General features: G+C 34.0%; 1 protein-coding gene across 1 annotated transcript in view; it reads left to right on the forward strand.

The window, feature by feature from the left end:
• The window catches only part of stan (Protocadherin-like wing polarity protein stan), a 777,611-nt gene that overhangs the window by 135,942 nt on the left and 624,802 nt on the right, over nucleotides 1-16,867 (forward strand). Inside the window, exon 2 of the mRNA XM_090397383.1 lies at nucleotides 16,091-16,290. Coding sequence (XP_090253509.1) covers nucleotides 16,091-16,290 — 200 coding nt within the window. The remainder of the gene's footprint in view (nucleotides 1-16,090; nucleotides 16,291-16,867) is intronic.

The following is a 16,867-nucleotide window of genomic DNA, read 5'->3' on the forward strand; positions in this document are numbered from 1 at the left end:
TATCTTTTCTGATATCCGTTTCTTGAGTTTTGATTTATATAAAAGTACGCTGGAAACTTTTCAACATAAAGTGAATGTATTTTTCAATATTATCCTTTTATTTGATCCAATTAGGCAATAATGTGCAATTATGTCGCAGGCCAAACAAACAGCACTATCTAAGGCTTCTCCACACAAATCCTGAACTGTCTGGATAAAAAGATAATGCGTTCTCACTCAGTTACATATCGCTTACCAGTATTACTGATTCTTCTCTCTGTGTGTATGTGTGTGTGTGTGTGAGTGAGTGAGAGAGAGAGAGAGAGAGAGGCGAAAAAAAAGACAAAAGATAGATGGATACATGTTCTGTAAGAAATGTTGAGCAACCCTTGTATTGGAAGAACAACGAAATGACTTCTTTCTTCCAAGCATCAGATAGATTTTTCTACATCTCGACACAGACTCGGTTTTTTCTGCTTCATCGTTTTTAGCATGAGAATATCGGCAGGTTTTTTATGGCTTCGGGGCACAGATGGAGCTGTCATAGCAGAAATGGCTACCGATAAGCTCTGTCTCCTACAGATGCGTGTTTTCTTTGTATCTTACACACAAGCCTCTGGAGATGCCTTGGAAATTAGGTGCATGTCAGTGACAAACTTATTACGCGCAACGTCGTAGTTACCTTTATAGAGTCCTCACACAGACTATGGGAGATAAGAAAAATATATTTAATTCTAGCTAAAGATTGAGTGTCTGCTAGAGTACTTACTATTATTTTTTTTAATTCCTAATCTCTTGGTTAATTTTTCGGTCTTGATTATTGGCTTAAACCGGCTTAATGCGGTTTTGTTGTTTACAGATAACGAACTTAAGGTTTAATTTTGATTCTATCAGTTTCCTTCAGTTTGTTTTGTGTTCGCTGTTTCATTAGATTTTCTTCGTTCTTGTCAGAGAGAAATTTGTATAATTGAATTGTGTACTTTATCCGTATAATTCCTCCCATTCTTTTCGCTTCTCTAAGAAAAAAAAAGTAAATTCTTAATGCACACATGGTTAGAATTAGCTTTTATTAGAAGAGAACCTAATCTATGCGGTATTTGTGTCCAAGAATTCTTCGACTAATCCTCGCCTGCGACTTCCCTAATTTTTTTTTTGTGGTGCCCCTTTAGAAATGTTTTCACTGCACAGCTCCACACTATCAGCAAAGGAAAACCACAAACACGCGTTATTCATCCGTTAACAATGCGATAACAGCTGTGATGAGTCAGAAAGTGCTTTACGTGATAAACGTCACCGTTGATTCATGCTTTTGCTTCGAGAGGTCTGTAAACAGTAGCAAAACGAAGCCGATTGGTACACGCGCGTCCAATTGAGTTTTCTCCGTCACCTTGAAGAGTACGATAAACAAAATTACTAAAAGCAGTCGAACACGTGCAGTTTGAATGAGTAACTTCGTTCTGCATGGGGGTCTCGTGTTCTCGCACTTGTTTGAATGATACCGAACATTTGAAAGAAAAATCAGCGCCTCCATTGAGACACACCAAAGCGATTCTCCTTTGGATGCACAACCGCATATAAAGGGAAGCGTGGCCAAACGGCTACCCTTTCATCTGGATCACTTTATTGAATGTATGCGTCCAAAAGGACGCATACATTCAACAATACAAAGTGTAGTGTAGGATAGATCACATTCCCACTGTGAATAATATATTAATATCTTAATTCACTTGTCAATAATACGGCAGTCCCGTATTTCACTCAAAAATAGTATGATAGTTCTACATATTTTACATAGTTCTACATATTTACGTTTTTATTTTTAACATTACAACAATTTTTTTATTGTGCTTATGTTTATTTATATATGCTTTATTTACTTTTGTCTGTTTTCTTGAGATTTTATTATCTGCATTTGGAAATTAAAAAAAAAACAGCTGAAATATAATTATTTAAATTTAAAAGAAAGAAGGCAGAAACAAATTTTGGATTCTGAGAGAGAGAGTGATTTGCATTATTTTTGCTTTCCTCGTTCCGACTGAAGAGTTATGTTTGCTAAAAAGACATTTGCGAGACTCTATGAATAATAACAAAGGAAATAAATAAATAAAATTTTGGGAAGGTTGCTACTGGCGTAATCATTCTCTACGAGACCAAGAGAGACCCCATAATCATTCTACTAAGAGACTAAGAGACCTAATTTCGCACTAGGCATTTAGGGGTAATTATTCTGCAGAAGTATCACATATTTTATAGCAAACAGAGTTAATGGACAAGATACAACAAGGAGGATATTCTTACGAGAAAACAGACATGCCACATGCACGCGCGCACGAGAGAGAGAGAATCTAACCCTTGAGATGAGACAAGGGGAGTGGATAGATCATTTTACATTCCCCATTTTTCCTTAGCGACCTTTCTGCGTTTCTTCATTTTCTTCCAAGTTTCTCTTCTCTGGTCATAAGCATCTGTCATCTTCACAACGAAACGGCAGCCAGTTACAGCATCCGCATCTCCCCTTTCGTCTGGTAGGCAGAAATGTTTCTGGAACAACTCCAAGCTTGTAGATGTGCGAAGGAAAATCTTCATCATCATTTTATAGTATGCCTCCGGAGATCTTGATGCTTTTTCCATGTTTAGAAGGGAAGAACAAACCTGCCTCTTTTTCCTGACACTCATGCCACAATCATAATCATTAACATATTTATTTGCTTTTCGACGTTACGCTCATTCTTGTTTTTTCATTTTTTCGCGTATATCACATGAAAATAAAGACTGAACATAACCAAGAATTTTCTCATAGCATGTTGTGAAATAAACGAAAGAAAAATAGAAGTGCAATTCTTAATTGCATTCTTGCTTAGTCATTCATTACTATAAAGAACTGAACGTACCCTGGTATTAGAAGACATACTATAAGGATGTTTATGCCTAATTTTGTGGCGTATTTAAATTTAAAAATATTGAAATAGTTCGACATATTAGGTAGTCATGTTATTTAGTGAGATAGGTAAGAATTGATTTAAAATTTAAAGTTCTAGGAGTCAGATGATCTGGAATTCAATGCACAAAGATTCAAATATTCGTTCTTATAGTTTAACACTTTCATTGCCAAGCTGAAAAGTGGAATTTCGTGTGATGGCCAAATTGTTTTTATTTAGTTAGCGATGTCCACGCGATAACGCGTGATCGGCCGTTTGGTGAGGGCTCGCACCGCGCGATATCGCGTGATTGGCAATGAACATGTTAATGTCATAAATAATTAGGTTAAGAATTCAAATAAAACATCTCGCTTTGCTGATGACTGGAAGTTGGATAGAGGATTAATTTAGAATAGCTTAAGACGATCTTAATAATTTGGAAAAGCGGACAGCGAAGGGAGACTTAAATAATGACAAATGTAAGCGTATATGATTTGGTAAAATGGATTGTAATGGACAGGTTTTAGAAAACAATAACTAATATAAGGATTTGAGTAAGTTCATTCTGGATCTTTTCGAAACTAGTGAGGAAAACTTACCTGAAATGCTCTGGGATGGAGTCAAGGATGTAATACAGGAGAAGACCAAGAGATTCAAGGATATCAGCTCAACATGGGATCTGATCACGAGAAGGCAGTTTGAGAAACAGAACATTTCAGGTGAGTTCTCCTCACAAGAGCCATCAGGCAGAAAAAAAGAAAATTTTTATGCTAATAAATGGGAAGAGGTAGAGTTCCAAATGAGATGTTTCGTTTAGTTCGTGACCTAAAGCACAAGTTTAAGCCTAAATTGAATGTCATCAAAGACAAGAATGAAGCAGCACTAACAGAAGAACTGAAAATCAAAACAATATGGAAAGAATACTGTGAGGAACTTATAGCAGAGAGAATAAGGTAAATTTTGAAGAGCCTTCTCATCAGTTATATTTCAATTTGGAATCTTCTCCACTTAGGCATGAAATTGAAAGAGCAGTTAAACAGCTTAACAGCAGTAAGGTCCCTGGTGCAGATGGAATCCCAGCTAAGTTAATTAAGGCCACAGATGACGGAGGGATAAGAGTGTTTCATAGATTGATTACAAGGATATGGGAGACAGGATTATTACTCAAAGAATGGAAGAAGTCGGTTTTCTTACCACTACATAAGAAGGGCGAAATGAAGAACTATAGAATTATTAATTTAATCTTTCATGCAAGCAAGATTTTATTGAAGATCATTCTAAATAGGATTGAGGCCAAAGTTGAGACAGAGACGCTTGAGGAACAAGCAGGATCTTAGGGTACCAGAGATCAGATCCTTTGCCTTAGACAGATCATAGAAAAGTATAAAGAATTTAGACTTCTGGTTAAATGTGTTTCTTAGACTACTATAAAGCTTCTGACTGTGTTCAGCATGAGAAATAAAGAACAGAATGGGTTTTCCTCAACACGCCATGAGGTTGATAGCTAACTTGTATCAAGAAGCCACGGTATGGACAGGTGTTGGATTGGCTTCAGGTTGGGAAGGGAATTAGGCAAGGATGTTTACTTTCTCCTCACTTGTTTAGTATATATGCTGAGGACATCATGCGTGAAGCATTGGACAAGCTCAAGACAGGAGTCAGGATAGGTGGTAGATTGATCAGTTATCTGAGGTGCTGATGATAAAGCATTAGGACAAATCCTTGACAAAGTTAATGATATTAGTAATAACAGAGAATTTCAGTTCATTCCTAGCAAGACAAAGATTGTGGTTCTCAAAGGAAATAGAAACAGGGAAGCTCTTGAGAAACAAGAGTGTACCTTTATGGAGAAAGGATTGAGAAAGTCATCAAGTTTGAGTACCTGAGATCCATTATTAATGTGAAGAATTGCTGTTCAAAAGACGTCAAAAGAAACTAGGAATGACTAAAACATCATTAAGAGACTTGTCTTAAATATGGAAGGACGTATCTGTCTCCATGGGAACAAACTTGAGGATTTTGTATGCAGTTGCTTTTCTAACAGCGATTTATGGATGTGAGACTTGGAAGCAGAAGAAGTCAGATAAGAAAAGGATAGCTGCTTTTGAGATGTGGCTGTTGAGGATATCATATATTGAAAAGCGTACAAATGAATGGGTGTTTGAAAAGATCAGTAGAACTTTAAGGCCGCTTAAGGATATTGACGAAAGAAAGTTAAAATATTTTGGACACGTTGAAAGGATGGAAGGAGGACTTCTCAGAACAGTAATAGAAGGTAAAGTTCCTGGAAAAAGAGGAAGGAGTAGACCGTAATGAGATGAATGGTTTGTCTGGAGTGATTGATCTTGAGAAAGCTGAAGCCTCCAGAAAAGATACAATAGGACTATCTGGCGAGGACTCGTGTGGACATCACTGAACAACAGTGACCATATGGCATGCGATGATGTCCAGTGAACAGATGGATGGAGTAATTTAATTAACGAACAAATTAGATTCAGGAATCATACTGCTAAAATATGGCAAAACTCAAAAGATGCATAAGTGAGTTTGTTTAGATTTAATTTAAAAACACTTCACTTGTATAAGAAGAGATGTCAATATACAAGTATCTAGGCTAATATTGGGCTGGAGTTTTACTTACTAAGGTATTTAGTGGATGTGAAGAAAACAGAGGGTATTCAGAGATGATTGAGCGTTTATTAAAGAGATTATATCATGCTGATTATGAGAATCTGTTGGCCAGTTGTAATGCAGTAAATCTAACAGGAGACAGAGAGCAGATTTAATTAAAGTTTAGTGCACGTGCCTCGTCATGTTCTGCTAGTGGGCATAATAAATTGTATACGAAGAGGCTTATTCATCACCTTCAACAAAAAGCTATGGAAGTTGACAGTGTAGATGGTTTTAAGAATGTATTAGCTAAAGGTTATTTATGGTTTATGTAATTAAAAATTAATATATTGTTAATAATAGTGATAATTTACTATAGGCTAATTAGTATTAATATGGCGATGAAGAATGTCAATGTAATTAGTACAGTTGGGGTGCTGGCATTGTTAGTTATTATTAATTGTTATCATTGATAAATTGAAAATGTTGTATGGACAATTAAACTGAACACGTTGCCATGGTGATTATTGTTAGGTTTAATGGGAAATTAGCTGAAATACTGTGAAAAAGGATTTTTTAAAGATAACTGATGTACAATTAATATTGCAGTTCCACGTGCTATTATTATTATTATTGATTCCTAACAATATCAATATAGTGATTAATTTAATGTATCATAGGTATTTAGACGTTTGACTTATCTTACTGTGCATATATACAAAAATTAAATAATAAAATAAAATAATGTGAAAATAAGAAAAGAGAGAGGTGGAAGATAGCATGAAAAGCACAAGCCAACCTATTAGAAGTTTGGAGACGAAGTTTTCATTACATGTCTGAATGGACGAAAGAGATTATATAAAAAATTATCGGTATATCAGCGAAAGTTTTTTTTTCTTTTAGTAATCTCGAACACAGTGCTAGTTTTGGAAGTGACTGGAATCGAGGAGAGAAAACACACACACACACACGGAGAGAGAGAGAGACCTATTATATTATATGCTCTTTTGAACAATTGGTTGTAGTCATTGGAAAACGTTTGCAGAGAAGAACAAGGAAAATGGTTGACTATAACCAGAAAACCTCTACTTTTCACCTCACAAATATGCTCTTTTGAACAATTGGTTGTAGTCATTGGAAAACGTTTGCAGAGAAGAACAAGGAAAATGGTTGACTATAACCAGAAAACCTCTACTTTTCACCTCACAAACAAAAAAAAATTTTTTGTAAATTTTATATTTTAAAGATATAAAAAATATATTACCGTTTTAAGATAATTAGTAATTTTTAAAGTATTTTTAAAGATATTTTAGAAAATTTTATAAATCTTTAATTAAATAATGAAATATAAAATAATTTATAGAATAATCTAAATAATTTGCTTTACGAGCTATATAATAAGTTCGCACAGCTATGTTGTACATGAAATTAATATTGTAACGTTTTCCAGCTTTCAGCTAATAATACTGCTTGGCTGTTATGTAACAATTGATTTAAATGTATTGCAAGTAAGATCCTTATTTATTAAAAATTAGCGGTTGATTATTTTTTATTTTTATTAGAGTAAAACACAAAGGCTTACAACAACAAGAAAATTGGTATAGAGTTAAAAAATAATCCCCTTCCCACCTACACACAAAATGCACTCTGGATATCTGAATCTTTTTCTCCTTCTGAAGGTCAGCATAACTGAGAACAATAGATGGAAGAGAAAGTTTTTAATTTCTCTTCACTAAAGGAAGAGTCCGTCGATGACACGATATGAGAGTTGAGGAGTAAAGTGAAAAGTTATTTGAGTACATATATAGTGTTCAAATAACTACTCCCCCCCCCCCAATCGATCTTCAATACCATACGGTTCAATGAAAAGGAAACACCCTCCATGCACACTACGATGAAATACAGTATATTTGGTTGTTATTTGTTGGGATTAGCGTATCTCAATCTTTCAATTGTTAGTAGGTGATGAGTTTACTTTCAAAATGTTCAGGATGAATAGGGTTGGGATCACCACAAGCGATTACTTCCATAAAGAAATCGATCGCCGATAAAAAAAACAAACAAATTATTTGCATTGGCAAACAATAAGGGGTGGGGCAATGTCCACATCGACTCATTTCCTGAGATTTCTACAAAGCGGTCAACCTGGAATATAGACATTAATATTTCACCCACCAGACTCATGTAATTCCCCCCCCCCACACACACACCACCACCATTATGAGCTATTCTCTTATGAAGATTTTTCCAGGAAAATACATCTTTTCGCCTTAAATATCGATTGATGCGCAGTCTTCGTAGTATAATGCCATGTGACTTAGTTCAGTACATATTCTATAATCTTCCTGTGGTGGGCGTTTCCTATTGACGTCAGTGTGGACAACTCTTATTTTTCACATTTTCTGTGCAGATGGATGAACCAAGGGACCTGATAATATGAAAAGAAGAAGAAAAATTGACGATAAGTGAAAACTTAAGATGTGTTTGTTCATTATAGTCACACGGATCTTCATGATTTGTAATTTTACGGTACAGTGACGCTTCTTATTCAATATACCACTTTTGTTGTATCTCCATTGTAATTTGACTAGTCTCTTCTATATATATAACATAAGGAATTAAATCCGCGTCGTTAGCGACTGCCAGAGATAATCCGCCTCTCCTCTTTGGTCAATGCTGCGAAATTCAGGAGGGGAAGTGATGAACTACACACTTAATTTGTTGAACAAGATTTCAGCGAACTAATATTAACCTTGAATATGCTCTTGCAAGTAATACGAATCTGCAGTCTATCCCAAACGGTTTGAAATGCCCAAGTACAATACAGAACTTCCAGTTTAATTCATCAGGGTTTATGAGTGTATAGAAATCGGGGTATTCAGAGAAGACTAGCACTGTTCATGATAATTCTGAAAGTCGGTGGTTGCTACCGACTTTTAATATATAATAAGAGTTAATTGATGTTTATAATATATATATATATATATATATATATATATATAGAGAGAGAGAGAGAGAGTATGAATCTGTTGTATTTAGTTGAATTATACTCTATCAGAGAACGTATAGAATAAATACGCAAACTCCATTTTTTCTTTTGGGGCAGATAACCTGAAATTCCTTCATCAATTGAGTCATTGATGCGGTAAATTTGTTTATCTTTCAGACAGAATTAGATAACGGTTATGGCTAGATTATAGGCTAAACAGACTTTATCTATTAATTTGACAATGTTGAATATTTGTCTTGTTATGTGTCGGTAGAAATATGTATGGAAAAACTAACAAAGGTAACAAAAGTTTAAATAAAATGGTGAGAGATAATGAAAGGTTGAATACAAGATTAACGAATATACACAAACATTTTTTTTTTAATTTTAATTGCATTGGTTAAGTACTACGAAGCAGTATAAGTTTTTATGATAATTTGCAAAAAAAAAAAAAAGTCTAACTGTGACTATGGGTTGGCTTTTCTCCGTGTACTCAGGTTTTCCCCTCACAAACAAAAAAAAAAAAAAAAAAAGGAAAATGGTATTAATAAAATGGAGTCCAAATATACACTACTGGAAAACCATCCGCAAAATATCTACTAGTTAAGGAATCATTTCATGAAAATTTGTGAAGAAAAAAAGAATTCTCTGTATCAATTCTATAGCAACTTCAATATTCCTATCCACTCAAACCCACAAATTGTCAATCATTATATGAAGTTCTCCGAATTTCACGCGTTACCATCTTTAGTTCTTATAAGAACTGGGCGATGGACTGAGTCCTTGACTCTTTATCCCGTCATCTGAATGAAGAAAATCTGTGTGGATGGAGTGTTATTGAGCTAAAAAGCTCTAGTCATGGCTGGGTAACGGCAATATCCGAGCCTCAGTTAAAACTTCATTGGCTACAGCATTGCCATTTGTTACCCTGGAAGTCCTAAAAAGGACTTTGTTACCATCTTTATTACTCGCCTCTTCCTTTATTAGGAAGAATAACTTAATTATTACATATGGTGTATAAATTGATTTTCAGAAATAGAGACATTTTCTCAAATTATTGAATCTAATCAGCAAATTTCAATTTATTAGAAAAAGATTAAACTATTTTTTTAATGAAAATTTGTTTATTCTCTTTTAATAGGTAAAGTACTTTACTAATTTTTATAAATAGCAATGTAGAGGTGTAGTGTTCTATAGAACACTATACCTCTGTGTACTTGAGTAGGTATTAAACCTATATAAATTTACTTTAAAGTGGAATGCTGATGACATTCCTCTTTATAGAGGAATGCCATCAGCATTCTTCTTTATACCCCCACCATTCTAGTAAAAAGAGGATCTGACAACACCCATTTATCATCCGGCTCCAAACTTACCGAACTATCTTCTTTTCCTCCTCATGACTATATGAATAGTTTGTGTAAACAGTAACTTTCATGTTCAAGAATGGATTGTGAATTTTTTTTTTTCCTTTCTCGCTATGATTACATCATTTTATTCATGATCAATAATACAGTATAATTTAGCAAAACAATTCTAAACGATATTAATAGTTGCTGATGATTGCTTGTTGAAATTTCATGAAATTCAGTATTTATGATTTCTACTATCAAAATTATGCAAAACAACATTATCTACTCCCCCCCCCACAAAAAAAAAACGGTCCGAAGTACAATAGTTGTGATAACGAATGATTCTATACAAAAAGTACCTTTTTATGATATTTTTCTCTCTTCTCTAAAAAGAAAACATAAAACTAAGAAAGGTTTAAAACACGTGCAATGAATGATCAAAAGGTTTCGAGTGTGTTTAGTTGTGCGATCGTTGTTTTTGCAAGTGAGCTACGCATCCAGAAAAAATTGATAGACTAGACCAGGGTTTCCCGAACTATTTTCCCAGGAACGTGAATAAGTGTTTCATGAAAAATTATCAAAATTGATACGAGCCTGAAATGATTTTAAATGCTGCGACAAGTTCAAACATGTTTGAAAATCAGGCGCTCCTCACTTTGCGTGTGGATTGTGCTATTAAGGCCACAGCGCGCTGGTCTGGACCCAGCCACCTGCGGTTGTCGACACCTCCGAGCACGAATGAAGTACGAGGGTATCTATTCTCGGAAGCGTGAGGTCACAAGCAAGGTCAATGCGATGCGATGCGGACCGGCACACCTGTAGCGTATGCTGTCGCATTTTTGCTATGCGACACAGCCTGCTGCGGCGATAGTGTGCACTTAGCTTTACATTGAACACGAGACCGATGATACTCGACTCTAACTTAGGTGTTCCGTTAAAATTTCAGGATTTATGAGGTGTTCCATCGCCGGAAAAGTTTGAGAAACGATGGATTAGAAATTGAAAAATGTTGCATCAGGAATTTATGCCCACAAAAAATTTATAGACTAGACATATACAAATACAAATCTTTTTTTTTTTTTTCACCACATTCTTTTTCATCTTTTCTGATATTTGGTGTTTTAACAAAATTTCTTTTTTTAATCAAAATATTTACGTTTGTTCAAATATTTTTATTTGATTTATGAAATAATAATACTTTATTTATTATTTAAAAAAGTATTGTTCTTTAAAATATTATTAATAAACTTCCGAATGATAACAAATCACAAGAAAAAAAAAGTATATAACGAGTTGGAAATCTTTCACGAGTTGGAAATCTTTTATTTATATTTATTTATTGTAAATAACTAAATTTCAGAAAAAAATTTAAATAGTTTTTAAAGTTTGCGAAATATTTTAAGTTTTAAAAAATATTATTTATATTATTCATAATAAAATATTTTAAATAAATTAAAATATTTTTTAATTTATAAGACATATGTTAAATTAAACAATGGAAGAATATAAAATTGATGTTCAATAAAATTATAGTTTATTATATCTTAAAAAATTTGCAGTTTAATAAAAAAAACTGTGAATTAATAAAAAAATTAAGCGTAGATTTTTTATACTATTCCGAATTTTAGGCTAACGCTCTGTTTATTTTTCCTTTCCAGTAGCCTGTTTTTTTTTTTTTGTTTTTTTTTTAATGCAAAGGTGCGGAGTGTCTGCCTTTGGAGTAAACTATCCGCCATCCACGGTCCTCTAAGGAACGAATAAAAAAGCGAGATTCCATTATTTCTTAAACAAACCTGCTGGCAGCAAATATTGTTTCGCTCAGAGAAACGGCGCCCCTCCGCTAAGTGAGCAATGAAATATGAATTTTCTGCCTATACGCTCTTACCTGTCGTCATTTGTTCCCAGTTTCCTGGAATATTTATGACCTGCCGTTCTTAAATCCATACGGGGAGGAATGGCATGTGAGTCTATGGCTAAAAATTAATTTTGGAATAATTGATTGTACACACGCTTCTACGACAAGTTTTTTCCTGGATATTATACAATCGAAAGCATCTGTTTGTTTATTTATTTATACATTTTAATGATTGTGTAGACACTAATGGTTTTCAGAAAGAAAGTTTTTAAAAATATTTTATTAAAAACTACGCGATATTAATAATATAGATTTCAATTAAAAAAAACAACAACTCGAATTTTGTTAATGATCCTTCAACCACCTGATTTTAAACTATATTTTTGGCTGTAATTTAATTTATCATGACGCTGTATAGTCGAATGGTTGCGCTACTATTACCTGTTTCCAAAACTCTGGAATGATTCACTGTATTTATTTCAGATAGCGATCAACTGAAACAAAATTGTTAAACATTAAAACTCACTTTTTGATACAGACTTTGAACAATTATAAACTATACGAACTATGATAATAATTGTTGCTGCAGTGCCTGAAAACAATAATTGTTGATAAACAATACATAAGTGCCGCATGATTTCCTCCTCTTCTTCTTCAATCTTTTGGTTCTGTCCACTGCTGGACGAAGGTCCCCCCCCCATGATTTTCCAGATCACTCGGTTTTCTGTCTCTCCCATCCATCTGACTCCTGCAATTTGTTCCCGTTCATCCCTCCACCTTCTTCTCGGTCTTCCTCTTTTGTCTTGCTCCATCCATTGGTCTCCACTCTGTTGTTGTTCTAGTCCATCTCCCGTCACTGCATCTGGCAATATGGCCAGTCCATCTCCACTTAGCCTCTTTAATGTAGTTTACAATATCCATGACACTTGTTGAGATCATATCCAGGTATTTGTCTTCCTATCTCTTAATGTTATTTTTAGCATACTTCTCTCCATGCGATGTTGTGTTGTTCTCAGCTTTTTGTTTAGGCTTCTGTTAAAGTCCATGTTTCTCCTCCGTATGTTAGGACAGGAAGCATGCACTGGTCGAAAGCTTTCCTTTTTAGACTCATAGGGATGTCACTTCTGAATATGTCTCTCATTTTCCCATAAACCATCCATTCAAGGTGAATTCTTCGTTCAATCTCTTTTCTTTGGCACTCCTCAAAGGATAGCAATTGACCCAAACATACATATGAAGTAAATTGTTTTATTTCATGGTTTTCAACTTTTACAGTCTGTGGTTTATGTATTTATTCATCATTATTTTTGTTTTTTCTTTATTTATTTTTAATCCAATTACTCTGGAGGCTTCATTTAGCTGATTTAGCCTTTCATCCAGATCTTCAAGATTATCTGCTATTAGGACAATATCATCTGCAAATTTCAGATAATGCAGCCTTTCTCCATTTATATTTATTCCTTTTGTTTCCCAATCAAGGCTTCTAAAGACATCCTTTAGTGCAGCTGTCAATAATTTGGGAGATATGGTTCACCTTGCCGGATGCCTTTTTGTATTGGCAACTTTTAACTGTTTTTATATAATTTAATTACAGAAGTTGCATTATTGTAAATATATTTTAGTGTTTCAATATATGGTTTCCAGTTCTCTGGGTTTCAAGAGCTTTTAGTGTTGCAGATGTTTTAAGTGAATCAAATGCTTTTTCGTAGGCTAGACATAAGGGTTTATTGTATTCAATTGATTTTTCAATGAGCTGTCTTAATGTGTGAATATGGTCTAAAGTATTGTAATTCTCTCTAAATCCAGCTTGTTCACAGGATTGCATTCGCTCTAGTTTAGATTTTATTCTATTATTTATGATTTTTGTGAAGACTATATATGATGGGGAAGCTTACAGGTCTGTAGTTTTTAATTTCTTCCTTATTGCTCTTTTTAAAATTTAGTATTAGAAGTGAATTGTTCCAATTTTTTGGAATTTTTCTCTGTTTTAGGCATTTATTAAAGCGTCTAGTCAGCTGTTTGATGACAGGGCTTCCTCTTAGTTTTAAGAAGTCTACCATAATTCCATCTTCTCTTGGGGCCTTTCCATTCTTCATTTCCCGCAGTGCCATTTCCACTTCACCTTGTAAGATCTCAGGGGCATCGTGTTCTTCCTCACTCGAGTTATTCATAGATGATTCTTGGATGTCTCGGTCTTTGTCTTCATAAAGTTCAGTATAAAATTCCTGAATTCTTTTGATTATTGCATCTCTATTTTTTATAAGTTTACCATTTTTTCCTCTTACAGCAGCTATTTTCTTTGTTCCACCTGATAACGTTCGTCATAGGACCTTCATATTACTATTATTTTCTATTGTTTCTTTAACTTTCCCACTATTATACGATCTAATTTCATGTTTCATCCTTTTACGTATAGTTTTACAAATTTCTGCATATTCTATTTTATTGGTGTCATTCAAATCTCTTTTCATATCTCTTCTTTTGTTCATCAGATCTAAGGTTTCCTGTCTTAGTTTTTCCTCTCTTTGATGCCTTTTTACACCTCCTATTTCTAGTGCACAATTCAAGATAGATTTTGTTAAGATTTCATTAGCATCATCAATGGTAGTAGCTGTGTTTAACTTTTTTAGTTCATTTTGGAGTGATTCTCTATAACAGCTTTTATTGTGGTAGAGGTTTTGTAGATTCACTAAATTGGACTTTTTCCTTATGAGCTTATTCCGTTCCCATTTTTCGCTGATCTATACTTTTGCCCTTACTACTCTGTGGTCACTTCCTGCATTAAATCTATTAAACACTTCGGTATTATTTATTTATATCTTCTGTTGGAGAGGATGAAGTCTATTTCATTGTAAGTTTGTCCGTTTGGGCTTCTCCAAGTCCATTTTCGGTTGATTTTCTTCTTGAAAAAGCTGTTCATAATAAAGAAGTTATTTTCTTCTGCGAATTCAATAAGTCTTTCTCCTCTTTCATTCCTTTCTCCAAATCCAAATTTATTGATGAAGTTCAGATGGTCATCTCTGCTTCCAATCTTGGCATTAAAGTCACCCATTATAATTATGTAGAATTCTTTAGATTTATTTAATGTGGATTCTAATGTTTCATAGAAATCTTCTATCTCTTCATCTGGAATGGTCGGTAGTTGGGGCGTATATTTGTATAATTTTCAGTTGGTATCTTTTATTTATGAAGAGACTTAGTTCAGTTATTCCTGATGGTATTTTATTAACAAACAGGACATTGTCCTTGATTGTTTTATTTATTAGGAATCCTACACCACCAGTTGAGTTTCTTTCACATTCACAGTGGAAGAGTAGATTTCCATCTTTTAATCGCATAAGAGTTTCTTCTTTCGGCCCACAACGTCCCATTTTATATGGTCCAATTCCTTCATCATTCTTCCAATTTATCATCATCCAGTAGAGATCTGCAATTATATGCTCCCTAATATCCTTCTATCCTTGTGCACTGTAGGTGGACTCATTGTAGCTAGTGGAGACTTTTTACTGACATAATTTTTTTTTTTTTGCTTAGCAATACTCGTTTCGCGACAAGAACGCAAATATAGTAAAATCCTGAAATTTTGCTTTTTTACAACAATCGAATTCTAACACTGAGTGCAATAAACCTGAATTGAACATATATTTTAGATTGTATTGTTACATTGCATATTATTCTGTTAATCTTTTGCAAATGAATATGCTAGCTAGATGGCGCTCGTGTATCAGAAAGTTTAGCTAACTTTTCAATTAGTATTCCCCCCCTTGCAATTTTAGCTCTTAATTGCGATAAAAGAAGGCGTTAATGTAAGTGACTATCTAATGTTCTGCCTAACGGGCGCATCTGTGGTCATCAATGGACAAGATAAGAATTTAATTGCTTTATTTATTTTATTTCATTGAATAAGTGCCAGCAATTTCAGCTTTTAGATTGAAACACGCCATCTTTTTATGGCATTTAATATTCATATCCGCAAAGTATAATTTGAATAGTCATGAAACGAGGCGCATCTGCTTTTAAATCGCCATTCTTTTTTCCTATTTAGTGACATCTTAATACTGTCTGTTCGGAGCGAATAGGCGTGCGTCATTTAACACGGTCATAATCCTTCTTCCTGCTTACGACAAATTGTTACAATCGTGTTTTTCTAGTTTCATTTGCTTTCAGTGTGCCGCAGTAAAAATAGTCTCTGTCACATCTTTATTAATGTCTGCCGCTTGCACTTTAACGTCTCTAATGACTGTTTGGTGATCTATGCGTTTTTTTTCTCTCTTTAATTCTTTAGTTCTTTTATTTTTTTTTTAAACGTTTGTACCCTTTGTTTTAGATTTCTTCCCACGTTTTCCATGATCTACTTAATCGACTCAATTTCTCTTCATTGTTATAGATGGAATCAATGAAGTCTTGGCACAGTGCCAACTCATTGTTCGGCTAGTGACTGAAGCCATGTTGTTCAACAGCGTTACCGTGCGGTTTAATGAGATGTCCCAAACCACATTCCTTTCTCCACTGTTCGATTACTTTATTGAAGGTTTAGCTGCTATAATACCGTGTCCTAAAGAAAATATATTCATCTTTAACGTGCAGGTAAGTGGAAACATTTCATTAATAAAAAATCAATCATTTCCCCGTTTTATGTTATTTTATTATTTTTTTTTATTTGCAGTTGTATATAATAAAATGTATATTTTAATATCATTTTAAAATTTAATCTTAAATTGGAAAAGCAATTATTTCAAGAACCGAACATCAATAAATCTCAGTAATTGCTGGGAACGTCTTCTTTGGCCTGAAAGATAATTATTATTAACTTGATTAACATCATGTTCAGTTACTACACCAAATGCTTCATTTCTTTGCAGATGTTTTTCCTGGCTAAAAAAAAAAATCTTATCAGTTAGGAAGAATACAGCCGAGAAAGTGCAATTGATATTCCTGAATAGTAGCTCTCGAGGTGCTGTTACGACAGCCATTTCTGAAGTGGCTGTCAGAGCACTCTTTACCCGAAATCTTACCAAGTAACTTTTCTGTAAGAGAAAGAAATGCATACGCGATGGAGACCACGATTCAATAAAACACACCACCGAACTCTGTTTCAAATTATTCAAATTTCAAATTCAAATTAAAAATAAGAATTAATTACATTTTTATTAAGAATGTTGAT

Source organism: Typopeltis vanoorti, chromosome 1, assembly GCF_054136105.1.
Source record: "Typopeltis vanoorti isolate ZY-2024b chromosome 1, IOZ_Tvanoo_1.0, whole genome shotgun sequence".
NCBI classification, from domain to species: Eukaryota; Metazoa; Arthropoda; class Arachnida; order Uropygi; family Thelyphonidae; genus Typopeltis; species Typopeltis vanoorti.